Below are 13,696 nucleotides of genomic sequence, written 5' to 3'. Positions count from 1 at the left end.
GCCGCAAATACAAGAACAGCAAAGCACAAGAACAGTTTCTTCCCCCAGGCAATCTACCTCATGAACAGTTAAATGTTCCCCACTTATGCTTATGCAAAAAAAATGTGCAATATCCTCATACTTATTTGTTACCCCTCCATCCTAGTACATCCCTGCATCTTATTCAATCCTATTACATTATCATTTATAGCACAATTGTTTATACACTTATTTATTTGCCAAATTATTATTATTATTATTTGTCTGTGTGTTGTTGTCTCTGTGTACTGGAAGCCTATGTCACTAAAACAAATTCCTTGTATGTGCAAGCATACTTGGCAATAAAGCTCTTTCGGATTTCTGATTTTCTGATTTCTGATGATGAGAAACAAGAGACCAAACAATGCAGATGAGCTGAAGACCACTGTCAAAGAAACCTGGGCTTCCAGACCACCTCAGCAGTGCCACAAACTGATCACCTCCAGGCCACGCGGAATTGAGGCAAAGATTAAAGCAAAAGGAGCCCCTAGCAAGATGTACAGTAAACATACTTTCCAGAAGGCCAACAATTCACAAAAAAATATTTGTAATTTATTTTTTATTTGTCTTATGAAGTATTCTACTTTAAGATTGTGAATTGGTTGGTTTTGTGGGATTAGATTAGATTCAACTTTATTGTCACTGCACATGTAAGGTACAAGGCAACGAAATGCTGTTAGCATCTAACCAGAAGTGCAATAAGCAGTAAGTACAGAATATACAAGGTCTACAATATGTACAATAACTATACAGATAAGTATTTTGAACATAATTTACAGATTTTAAATACTATTAGCATGATATACAGATAGGTGTGCTATGAACATACTATACAGATGGATTATGTAAAAGTGTATGTACACTATAAGCAGAACATAATTTACACTATTGGCATGGACACTAAAGTGCATAGAAAATATTTCATTGTGCAAATGACTTACTCAGTGTTTCTGGATGAACAGACAGTAGTGCAAGTTTACTGGGTTTTTTTTTTTTTGGCATGTAGTAAATAAATAAGTCTGATGTAGTGATGAAGAGGGGTGAGGACTCTGTAGACTCTGTCTGTACAGTGTGTGTGTGGCGGAGGGGGCGTATCAGAGGGTAGAGTTCATCAAGAATCTTGGTCCTTGTCCGGAGGCTCCTGAAGCACCTCCTGGAGGGCAGGAGGTTGAACAGTCCATGGTCAGGGTGAGAGGAGTCCTTGAGAATGCTGCAAGCTCGACGTAGACAGTGTTTCCTCTGGATGTCCTCAATAGCAGGAAGTGATGTCCATATGATGCGTTGGGCAGTTTTACCACCCTCTGCAGTGCCTTGCGGTCAACCACTGAGCAGTTCCCATACCAGACTGTGATGCAACTGGTCAGGATGCTCTCGATCGCACACCGGTAAAAGTTCACCAGGATGGCTGAAGATGGCGGGTCTTCTTCAGTGTCCTGAGGAAGAGGCGGCACTGGTGAGCCTTCTTGACCAAGCTGGGGGTTTTTGTGGTCCAGGACAGGTCCTCCAAGAACCAGTTCTTCCAGGAACTTGAAGCTGGAGACATGTTCAGAAACCATCCCATTAATCTGGATGGGGTCATGCATGGTTCATTTCTTCTTCCTGAAGTCAACAATGAGCTCCTTAGTCTTATTGGTGTTAGAGAGCAGGTTATTGTCAGCGCACCATGTGGCCAGGTGCTGTACCTCTTCCCTGTAGGCAGTCTCAGTCTCATCGTTGTCACTGATGAGGCCATTCACCGTGGTGTCGATTGCAAACTTAATGATGGAGTTGGATCCATGCACAGGCTTGCAGTCGTGGGTGTAAAGGGAGTAGAGGAATGGGCTCAGCACACAGCCCTGTGGTACGCCGGTGTTAAGTGTGATGGTGGTGGATTGGGTGTGGCATGACCGAACATGCTGAGGCCTGTTGGTCAGAAAGTCCATAATCCAGTTGCAGAGGGAGGTGTTAATGTCCAGGTCTCCAAGTTTTGTGGTCAGCTTGGAGGGAATGAAGGTGTTAAATACTGAACTGTCAAGTCAACAAACAACATCCTAACATGTGTTGTTATTGTCCAGGTGTGTGAGTGCAGAGTACAGCACTGTGCATACTGCATCCTCTGTGCTCCCATTTCTGCGGTAGGCAAATTGGTGTGGGTCCAGTGTGGGTGGGTGGCAGTCTTTGAGGTGTGCTTGGACCAATCACTCGAAGCACTTCATAACGATGGGTGTGAGTGCTACGGGGCGATAGTCATTGAGGCACATTGGGGAGGAGTGTTTTGGTAATGGCACAATGGATGTGGACTTAAAACATGTTGGCACAGTTGCTTGTGTGATGGACAGGTTGAAAACGTCTGTGAAGACCCCTGAAAGCTGTTCTGCACATGCCCTAAGCACAAGTCCAGGAATGCTGTCCGGGCCATCAGCCTTGCGTGCATTGATCCGGCTCAATGCATTGTGGACATCTGTGAAGGTGAATTTGAGGTTGGTGATCTGCTAAGTGTGTAATTGTGGTGGCAGTCTCCTTGCTGTCGCTGTTGAAGCGAGCATAAATGTAATTTTGCTCGTTAAGGAAGGAGACGTCCATGACCGTTGGAGTGGAGTGGCTTGACTTGTAGTCACTGATGATCTGGATGCCCTGCCACATGCGTCGGGGGTCAGAGTTGGAAAAGTGTTCCTCCACCTTCAGCTTGTAGCAGTATTTGGTCTTTTCGATGCCCCTATTCAGGTTAGCCCTGGATTTACTGTAGGCCTGAGCGTCATCTGACCTGAAGGCAGTGTTGTGGGCTTTCAGCAGAAGTCACACCTCCTTGTTCATCCATGGCTTCTGATTAGGGTATGTTGTTATCTGTTTTTCTGTTGTAACCGAGTCTGCTCCAGTTGGCCACACTTTGGTCCTCACTGATGGCTTCACACAGTTGATGAGAGGTGAATACTTAGGAGTGAGAAACAAAGAAAGGTGATCAGTCGGTCCGAGGTGAAAGGAGGGTTGCAGTGTAAGCTCCATCAATGTTTGTGTAAACATGATCCAAAATTGTGTCTCCTCTGGTGTGTCTGGAAACATGGAATTTGGGGAGCACGGTCTTTAATTTGCAGCGATTAAAATCACTCGCGACAATAAAAGCAGCCTCCGGGTGAGCAGTCTGTTGTTTACTAATGGCTGCATGAAGTTCGTTCAAAGCAAGTTTGGCATTATCAAACTTTGTCAATGACTCAGAGTAAGACAATTCTATTTTCAATGCAATAAATATAGGCTAAAAATAAGATATTCACCTTAGCAAAACTGCATAAATTAGATTGTTTAAAACATTTGAAATACTATTCGGTCAGTGGAAAGGAAGGAGACAAACTATTCTAAAATATCTCAGCACTATTTAAAAACTTTAGGGATTTTATTTGTATACATTTATAAAAAAAAAAAAAAAAAAAAAAAAAAAAAGTCCATATCCTTAGTGTCTTAAACCTTTAATGGTGTTAAATATGGTGTCATGTGTATGGGAATATGCATTGAAATATGCATAACCTCACTTGCACAGTAAAACTAGCCATTGTAAAAGCTCCATATATGGGGATTTCGGGATGGTGAACATGCACAATCCTCCTGTAACTAGGATTTATAAAAAGGGATTTTTGGCAGGTTCTGGTGCACACTTGGAAAAAAAAAAAAAAAAAAAAAAAAAAACCCCACACACACACTTGTGCATACGCAAAATCTAGCTCTTGTGCCTACGTACACTTTTAGGAGGAAATCTACAGAGTTTTATAAATGAGATCCCAGGCACCTTGAGTAAGTCAAGTAGTTACAAATAGAGACTCTTATCAAGGGTTTGGAACTTCCTGCTTAACATTTGTCATAGATAAGGAACAAGAGGTAACAAGGACTGATGGAATAAAAGCAGTTTTATTTAAGTCATGGATTCCGTAACCAGCACGGAAACAAAATCAAGGACAAGGAGACCTGTAGGTAGTCTCAAATGAATCACCTGAAAAAGGGAACAGAAAAAGTGTTGGGTTGTGTTCAACCAAGAACTCAGCCAGAGCAAAGCATTATCAGGATGAAAGCATACTTGGCTGATAGTAGTCATAAACACGGATGACAGCTGGCTTGAGATTTTTCACTACAAGAATCGGTTTCAGCAGCAGACTGTAAGTCATAGGGACACCTTTGGGAATCTGCAAGACAGAACAGAGGAACACACAGAACATAATACAGCATCTAGAGAATATACCCAGTGTACACGGTCTCACCTCTTTCAGATACACTAGGACATGGTCATCGCCAGAATCAACCCGCTCCACTATCGGGTCAAACAAGTCGGGCTGAGGTCCTAGCTGTTATTTGGGGGGGGGGGGGGGGGTTTACACACACACACACACACACACACACACACACTTTGATAATACAACTGTAGCAGCTTTAAGCATCTTAAATTTCCAAATTGTCTTAGAACACATACGAACCAGTGTTGTATCAGCAGTAAAGCCTGACAGGAGCTTAATGTCCACTATAACCATGTTAGTGCTAGCTTTTGGGCCATTGTATCTGAATGAAGGTGGAGGATAACTGGGGTTAAGTCAATGGTAGCAATAAAACAGCTTCCAAGTTTAAGATACAAACTAGAACTTTTTAGGACACAAAGCGGTTCTTACTTCACAGTTATGTTCACCATGATATTGGCTCCTTGGCAGTCTCCAGTCACCTTCACTTCAACACTCAGCGTTTTGGCAACTAGAATAGGAGTCGGGATGTTGTAGAAACATGCAACCTACAGTATGAACGCAGAGGAACTGGATTAAGATGGGCAGAACAGAATCAGAAACCAAAGTGAAGATGCAGACCTGCACAGACACGCAATTGGAGCCCTTCACTTCAACACTATATTTGCCAGGAATGTTCTTTAGTGGCTTCTCCTGATACAGCAGCCTGTTGTCCTGATTCACATCAAAGTTATAAACTTCTCCTGCCACAGACGGCTGTACAGTAACAGTGCTGGAGCCCTCCAGGCTGAACACTTCAGCGGCGTACAGAGACAGAGCATGAAGAGCCACCACAGTGTCCTAAAAATAAACAGGAGATTAAAACTCCACTCAGACATCATTTGTGCTCATGTTTGGTGGGCGGTCTCACCTGGGTGGAAGAAAAGCCTCCATAAGGATTCTGCTGGGCCACAAGCCAGTTGACAATGCGGTTAGCATACCCCAGATCAGTGGTCGTGAGAGGCTGTACAGAGAGAACTGCTAGCAGCACATACGAGCTGATCTCCACCGCCAGAGTGTCACCAGATGACGTCTGAGACCAGTGGAGCTTGTTGCCTTAGGACGAGAGAGAGAACAGAAAGTTGATGCCAAAGACCCTGAACATCAAGAGACTAGTGAACCTCACCTTCAGAAATGGCAACGTTGTTCAAGGCAGTTAAAAGCTGTGCTCGAGTGCTGGTCTCTCCAGCCAGACTGAAGGTGTAGGCGAGCAGAGCCGTCGTGTAAGTGTTTCCCAGGTTCCCAACGACAGGCCTCAAGCAAGACCGAGCATTGGTGATGACCGGATCCTGAAGAGAGAGGGGGAAAAATAAAAACGCTTCATACAACACCCCCCCCCCCCCCCCCCCCAAAAAAAATGGTAATCTCTCCAGTAGTTGTATGAGCTAATTGCAGGTTTTTACCGTGATGGGGACACCTAGTTCAAGCAATGATGCGACAATGTAGGCTGTCATCGTCACGCGGTCACCAACCCCACCCTACAATACACCAGTATACAGAGTTAAGTCTCAGACCTCACATCTATTGGTTACAGTATTTTAAACATGTAACGCACCTTCATTTCATTGTGGTACAGAGTTCCCTGCTGTATGAAGCAGCCATCTGAACCCTGCTTGCTGATCAACCAATCCTTTGCACTCTGCAGTACATGTGGATCAATGAAAATAAACTGCCTCGCCAGACCAAAAGACCTCAGGACAAAGGTGGTCAGCCTGGCCATGGAGAAGTTGTGACAAACAGAACTTACAAACCACTGGTGCCACATTATACACAAGACTAGAACAGCACAACGCACCATGTGTTCGATTCATCGTTACCAAATGTGCTGTATGAACCATCACTGTGCCTGTAGTTCAGTTGTCCTTGGTATCCTGCTCAAGTCAAACCACATGGAAATTGGTCAGTAAGGGTGATAGTCTGATACAAGTCAATGGGAAGAGCAGGACTAAACCTCCTTGTAATTAAGTCTACAACACTTTAAAGGTGGATCTGATCATCTATACCACTGTGAAGGTAGCCCGTGGCGGTCTGTCGAATGGCTTCTGTGAGTTGCCCTGTTGTTTCCAGGTAAAGCAGGATGTAAATATTAGGAGCAAGAACAATCATATTCTGTTCTCCACAGCCATACGGCAGCTGTAATAACCGGTCCAGATTCTTCAGGGCACGACCCATTATGTCCCCTTCAAGAGAGAAAACAAAACCTACATCAGAAAATTCTGCAAAACGTCACATGTCAGTTTCTGCGCAATTAAAATGCTTTACCAAGGACTGAAACCGAACATCTGGCTGATCCCTGAACCACATCTGCTGGAAATGTCAGAAGCACATCTTCAGAAAGAATGTTTCCTGCAGACCGAACACAATGGAATAGCTTTGAGAGTCAGGCTAATGTTTGCTGTACAAGTATACATTTGGAAATAAAGTGCAAAACCCACCCTTTGGACAGAGTAACCAACTCTGGGAGTTTGTCCTTTCAACTCCTTCAGGCTAAAAACAGCAATAAGACAACAGTAGTAAAGCAACATGAGCTCCATGATCAAACTCCAGAAACCTGGTAAACACTTACCAGAACAAGTAGACTTTGAGTGACTTCATCAATGCGTCCCCTTGTTGGCACAGTCACAACCTCACTGCCACATAGAGTCTGGGATTGTTCAGCTGAAGCACTGACGGTCACATTAACAGGTCCTGCAATAGCAGACAGGGAGTGAGCAACACCTCATACAAAAACTCAGGGAGACAGAGTCCAATACTGACCGAGTACAGAAGCCGTGAACACCCATTTAAAGGTCTTTCTCCCATTGGCACAGAGACAGGATGAGTATGGCTCATTAAGTGGTTTAAGAGTAAAGGCCAAGGAAGAAGCTGGAGTCACTTTAACCTGGGAAAACAAACACCATGTGGAGTGAAAGCACAAGACCTTCTATACAGATCCATTATATAAATAAAACCCAGACCATGATGCACTTGGACAGGTAGTTGAAGACCGTGGCCTTCAGCTCGAAAGACTCTCCACGGATGATGGAGTAAGGCAGGGAGAGCTCCAGGAAGAAGGGCTGGAAGACCGTCAGCTGAACAGGAGGAGCCAAGCCAAAGCCTTTGGAGGACACACAGAATGCCTCTGTCTCCCATGTGGTTATGGTGTCAGGAACCTTGAGGGGAACTCGTGTGGATCCAGTTTCACTGAAAGACAGCAGGAGAGAGAAATAAAGGGAACGGTAGTAGTAGTAAGAACTGTTGGTAAGTGGCTTTAGATGGAATATTCACTAACTCCACTTGAGCAAGCTGCCAGATCCAGGTTTCTGGGAAGTAAGTCCTGACAGTCACTTCAAAAGAGCGCTGGACTCCAGCAGTTTCTGCTTCCAGAGGGATAGCAGCCGGAGCCGGAGCCTGAGCCGGAGCCAAAGCCTGACCCTGAGCCACTCCATCAAACCTTCTAATGGCTAAAAAGAGCAATTAAGCAGAAGTTCTTGTTTTCTGTGTGCCCTTTAGTTCTGTAGCTATGAAGGACTTAAACCACCCACCTTTTTGAATTCATTAGATAAAAACAAAAGAAATTTACTAAATCCACAAAGATGAAGGAATAACCTCCCATAAGTCAAGAAATCACTTAAGGAAAGAACAGCCCATCTGTATAGATCTACCTTCAGGGAAGCCGTATTGATATTCTTGGCACCGAAGGGCTAATGCAGCAATGTTGGTTGTGATCTTTATCCCCACGCTCTGTCAGAGTAACAAGTCAAATCATGAAAGACATACACGCGAGTAGTATTCACTGGTTAAGAGTTGCCTTCTACCTTGAAGGTGGTGTAGGCTTGACTTATAACAATAGATTGACTTGGTCGAAAACGTATACGGGGTTGAAAACTTATACACTCTGGTTCGTCCTCCACACTGTACGGGTAAACTGACTGCATCGGGAGCAAGTCAAACACCTGGGACCATGAAACAATGTTTAATACAGTGCAGTGTCAAATTAAATGCATATTTTACCAAAACTGCTATAAAATGACAAAAATCACATCATTTAGTATCGTAGGTTTGTCTAACAGATGCAGTCAGCATACATCAAATTCTTACATTTAAAAAAAAAAAAAAAAAAAAAACACACGTATACCATTTTAGGACTCAAGCGTCTTCCTGGCTCCATGATCCGAACACTCTGATCAACAGCACTGAGGCCACACAGGGATCCTGCTTGAGCAGACACAGTCAAAACACTTCCCTCACCAGGAACAGCTGTAGGGGGAGAAAACTGCAGAGACACCTGGAACAAGAACAAGCTAATACACTTAGGATACATCACTGCTTCAATGAAGTGAAAGATGTTAGTACTCATACCTGGTTTTGGAAACACATTTCTGTATCAAACGGTGCACTAGTAGCAACCACATTCTCACTGGGCAGAACACAGAAGGCCAGAATCTGCACTACTGGAGCCATATCGACACCGACAGACAGCTGGAACGACACTGTGCCACTTGTGACCGTATCAGAAGCCCTTGAGGTGATCTTCTTAAATCCATGGAGAACAATCACTCCTCTGGATAAGACCTGATAGAAGAAACCAGGGCATAAGTGATGGACAGACCACTGAATTTGAAAAAAAAAAAATCATATTGTCCACTCACCATATAGATGATGTCAACACTGTAGCCACCAGATTCTCCAACAAATGCATACTTGACGGTTATGGGAACCACAGCATCACACTTGAGTGGTTGCTCAAGCTTTACTATACTCAGTTCACTAATCGTTGGGTTGCTGGAAGAACCAAGTTGGAGAAGCTGAACAGCTCTCGTATCTGTAGCGAAGTATGCAGACTTGAAACTATAAACAATGGCTGGAGTTGCACTTGCCTGGAGAACAAAATTAATTTAGGTTCACGCAAAAGTCTTGATTGATTTTTACATTAAAAAAAAACAAATCTTACCACCAGATTCAGAGCGGCTTTAGCAAGCTTAAGAGTGTTTAAGGAGAACTTGGCCACTCCTTTCTGGTTTGTGGTCAGATTCAGCAGCAGTTTCCTGGGCCAGCTGTTACCATCCAGCAGATACACCGCTTTGTTCGCGATTGGAGTCCCATTGAAGTGACACACTGAGATCTGCTGGGAAAGACTGAATTTCAGAAAGGGAACCAATGTGAAGCCTTCTGCAATGAGGGATGATCTTTTACTTGCCTTTCCACTAATCACGTCTCCAGGTTCATAGTAATCTGGGAGGTCCAAAAATTTGACCTTGCCGACTTCAAACGTAATGGCCACAGTTGTGGCTTTTGAGATCACTACATCTGGGGAAAGACAGAGGAACAATAGTGCACCAAACAAACAAGTCAACTTCCTCAGACTTAATTTAACCAGTGGCAAGTGTTCTCACCCGTTCCCTCCTCAGTGACATTCACAATAACAGAAAATAAATCTTGTAAATTCTCAGATTTTGGCTTGAAAAACTCTGATGTACTGATGGTAAGGGAAGCACAGCCAGTGTCGTTCATCTGGTAGCAGAGCAAATATGGTCACATTCAGGTCAAGCAAAAAGCACAAGAATAGTCCTCTGCTGCAAGGCAGGAGTCACACCTTAGTGGTTTTATTCAGGCACTGACGGGTCAACTTAGACACAACATATGGATCACGACACACTTGCACCAACGCTTGACCAGGTACAGGCTGCCCATATGTGTATCTGGAAACAGCACAAGAAACAAGATCAAAAACCAACAAGTCCCTATGACAACAACATAAGTCACTCACTTGGCACAACCCTCAATGGTCAGTCCCACATCTGCAATGCTGTACATCTGTGGTGCATTTATGGTCACATCAAACTTGGGCAAGACTAAACCAGGAACAATACACTTTACATTAAGACCTCAGAACTATCGTTTAACAGTTGCATAGTGTACACAATGACTTACCATATTTTTTCACCTCAAAAACCTGTGAGGTCATTCTCTCACCAATAAAAGCTTTCAGTGTGTACATCCCAACCTGAGCTTCTGGGTTTAACTGGTGAGAAAGCCCCAATATCCACCCTGAGGTGACATTTGTCCACTGCCCAATCCGGTTTTTAGAGTTGTCCTATAAAACGGTTAACAGCACAAAAAAATTAAAAAATAAAATAAACCCTGCAAACCAAGCATTTTAAGAAAAAAAAAAAAGCTATATTCGAAGATTTGTTCTCACCTCTACTACCACCAGACTATACTGTAGGATACAAAAAGAGTAATAAGGCATTTAAAAAAAAGCTTATGTAGTGCCATCAATAGAAGAAAAATATTGCATTAAACTTGCTCTTGTTCAGGTCACTCAATAAGAAAGCTCAGGCCTTACCATTTGATCAAGAGGCACAAATTTGGTATCCATTGTGACAACTCGGAAGTTAACTGCAAAATGAGACCACAATAAATGCTTCCATTCTTTACGTAACGCACTTGAAGCCATCAGAACTTTTAGTGTAATGGGCTTTTTACAGCTGATATGCATTCAAGGGTCATTTGTAGCTCACCCGTCTGTCCTGGATTGTAGATGGGTTTGTCTGTTTGAATGAAAGTCAAAGGCTGGTAACATTTGAACATGACTTTGCTCTCTTCCTTCACTTTGAAGCCCCCCCCATTAACTTCCACCTGAAGCTTCTGCACAGATTCTCCATCTACTTTAGGAGCCTGTAGAGAAATCCCCATTTAAATATGTACAACAAACCAGATGAGAAGTCAGCGTCTCCTGATGACAGACCTGGAAACTAAAGCATCGGTGAAATGCCATCAGAGAGCTCTGCTGCACAAGTTGAGTTACCACATTTTTCTCATCAAGCAGAGAAATGGTCATTGTGAGTTTCTCTTGGGGTTTCAGAAGACTTGCACACAATTTGGCTTCAGAACCAGACTCAATCACTCCAGGAAACATCACTATGAATAACCTGTGAAAACATTTCAGGTTCAAGGGTCAGAACATGATTGAACGGTCACAGGAAGTGGCTGCCATATTTAAGAGAGTCAAGAACATAAGAGCGCGTTCAGAAATGTGCCAACAATAAGGAATAAGACACACAGCACAAGAATTCACCACAAATTATCTTAAAATATCTTTGGATCCTATTAAACGAGAGTAACTCTTACCATAAGGTGGAGTGGGGGAAAACACCCATTATGGTGCAATTTTTTTTTTTTTTTTTATGTTTTCCAGAATGGTTACGAAAACGCTGGACATTTCATACTTCAATTTAAACTTGTACCAGTGGGGCATTTTGCCCAATAGGTAACGTATGCCCCCATAGATGGGGTAAAGTTCCCAGTCTGACTAAGCAGTTCGTTTTATACATTTAGAGCCAGTGGCAGAGCTAGGTGCTGCATGTTTTTACTATTCCCTGTACGGATCAGAGTTTATGCACATTAAAATAATCTACATTATTAACACAGACTTGCTCCATGCACATTCAACAGTGTCCACCTACATTATCATTCACCCAATCACTCCCAACAAAAACCTGACCACCGAGGCTCGCATTTCTGACTGACATGTAACTGGCCAACCAAAGATTTACAAAAAAAAAAAAAAATTGCAGCAGCTGCTTTAGGTGTCTGCAACTAGGCTTTTTTATTATTATTTTATAAGGTTACTTGCTAGAGCATGGTCAATGTGAAGCAACAAAGGATTTATCAATGTCGGATCTTCCCATGACATTCATATTTAACTAACAAATACTGCTACAAGTGTGACAGCATCATAATAACTGTTGTTAATAATGTCTTGTATTAATTTTTCTGAAAAATCCTGTGATATGCGCACAAACTGACGGTCACCACTTATAAGCTACTACTAAATATTGTAGAAACGTAGTTTTCTGTAAAGCTGCTTTGAAATGATTTGTATTGTAGAAAGAGCTATAAAAATAAACGTAAAGATTTAGAGCGATCATATGAACCATTCGGCCAGCATGGCCTGTGGCAGAACTTGTGTCAGGGCAGCAGTTCGATGAACAAGAAATAAATATTAAGAGATTTAAAAATAGAGACAATATTGTCTGTCTTTGCTCCATTTCTGTAAAGCGTCTCTGCAGCAACACATGTTTCCTTACTGAATGAATTTGCCTTTATGAACAAATCAGGAGGGGAGTCGATGACTTCTTTCCTGAATTAAGTCATTTTAAAAGTAGATCCCAAAAAAAAAAAAAAAAAAAAAAAAAAAAAAGACTTGAGTGGCTTGCTGCCACCTACTGTTAATTTTGGTTTCTCATTTAAAAAAAGCGTCAATGTATTTTCAGTGACTTATTTCTATATTGCGGTTTTTAAATATTTAAAACGAAGCAACATTATTCAATTTTTAATTGCAGTGTAAATTATCGTACAATTAGGGAAAAAATAGAACACTGCATATTTAAATCAAGGTTATACTTGTCTTTTCTTCAAAATCACTTTTCAACCATTTTTTTTTTCCAGGCAACGCAAGTTAAATCCATCCATCTGTCCGTGTATATTAGGAAACATTATCCCATTATGCATTTTGACACAACGATGTCTCTGGGACTCAAACAGTATAGCAGGTCTATATTAGACATAACGATGCCTCGCTTCACTTCAAAACGGTTTCATAGTCTACTTACGGCCCTGATTTCTGTTCTACAACCTCCGACGGCGGCTCTGTTCTCGGTCTTTGAACAGCAGTGATCACCCTCATTCTCCGTGCATCAACGGCAAAGAGAAGTAGGACTAAAACGAGCCCTTTCCTAAAATCCATCACAACAATGAAGAGTGATCATCCAAATCTAAACCGAAATACTAAACAGAAAACCTCTTCTGTTCAACTCAACAGCCGTTCAGTTGGCTGCACTGTTACTGGTTTTATCTAAACGCTCTTAGTCTAATAATAATAATTGGTTCAGGCTGATTTCAGGCAATTGAAGCATTTTTAGGGCGGAGATAGAGCTCCGGTAATTAATCAAGCTCGCACTCACTCCGCACATTAAAATCTCACGCCAAATACCAGATTCTACAAGTTATTTTTAACAGCCATAACAAAGAAGAAGAAGAAAGAAGAAGAAGAATAGTTTCTACACCTATCCCGAGAGGCACATCTTGCTCAAAACTGTGCTCTTGCGCTCGAATTTGTTTTCGCTCTTAGATGAAATGCTGTCAAAAAGTTATCATATAATCAAAATTGACTTCTGGTCGATGGTTGAGACTGGGAGTGAACTGCACCTGGAATTTTTCAACAGTCAACTATTATGCTTCATGCAGCTGCGCAATTCAATAATATGAATCATATAGCTAATATTAATTATTTATTTAAAAAAAAAAATTCCTGGTTTGCAAATTTGGCCGTTTAACCACGTTTCACAGCAAGCAGTAGGCTTGTCAAAATCTACATTAAACCTGGTCCGTGTCCAAGTGTTGGGAAGACAACTTTTTTCAAGTAACTAAAGCAACACATTACTTTTTAATGAACAAATATC

The 13,696-nt window shown here is 42.2% G+C and overlaps 1 protein-coding gene across 1 annotated transcript; it reads right to left on the bottom strand.

Annotated features, from left to right (window-relative positions):
* Nucleotides 1-3,858: 3,858 nt before the first annotated feature.
* On the bottom strand, nt 3,859-12,992 carry LOC113054717 (alpha-2-macroglobulin-like). The gene is made up of 34 exons (XM_026220459.1): nt 12,848-12,992; nt 10,981-11,164; nt 10,754-10,910; nt 10,579-10,631; nt 10,432-10,452; nt 10,164-10,326; nt 10,000-10,084; nt 9,826-9,931; nt 9,626-9,743; nt 9,430-9,539; nt 9,184-9,354; nt 8,882-9,109; nt 8,592-8,804; nt 8,368-8,517; nt 8,048-8,185; nt 7,895-7,973; nt 7,522-7,693; nt 7,208-7,433; nt 7,008-7,131; nt 6,817-6,938; nt 6,686-6,737; nt 6,513-6,596; nt 6,254-6,430; nt 6,046-6,121; nt 5,806-5,962; nt 5,654-5,728; nt 5,377-5,539; nt 5,122-5,306; nt 4,833-5,051; nt 4,644-4,759; nt 4,455-4,536; nt 4,242-4,325; nt 4,061-4,166; nt 3,859-3,976 (listed from the first exon to the last, which is right to left on the bottom strand). The coding sequence occupies exons 1-34, from the start codon at nt 12,979-12,981 to the stop codon at nt 3,936-3,938; spliced, it is 4,371 nt and encodes a 1,456-aa protein (XP_026076244.1). The 5' UTR covers nt 12,982-12,992; the 3' UTR covers nt 3,859-3,935.
* Nucleotides 12,993-13,696: the final 704 nt, after the last annotated feature.

This window comes from Carassius auratus, chromosome 3 (genome assembly GCF_003368295.1).
Source record: "Carassius auratus strain Wakin chromosome 3, ASM336829v1, whole genome shotgun sequence".
Lineage (NCBI taxonomy): Eukaryota > Metazoa > Chordata > Actinopteri > Cypriniformes > Cyprinidae > Carassius > Carassius auratus.
This window is presented reverse-complemented; position numbering and strand designations above follow the sequence as displayed.

What these genes read in the sequence shown, in the direction of transcription:
- LOC113054717 (XM_026220459.1), bottom strand. Translation starts at nt 12,981, where the DNA reads ATGGATTTTAGGAAAGGGCTCGTTTTAGTCCTACTTCTCTTTGCCGTT. An exon ending in GCCTGAATAAAACCACTAAG is followed by an intron (nt 9,744 to 9,825) that starts GTGTGACTCCTG and finishes CTCTGCTACCAG; the next exon opens with ATGAACGACACTGGCTGTGC. An exon ending in TCAATACGGCTTCCCTGAAG is followed by an intron (nt 7,694 to 7,894) that starts GTAGATCTATAC and finishes TGCTCTTTTTAG; the next exon opens with CCATTAGAAGGTTTGATGGA.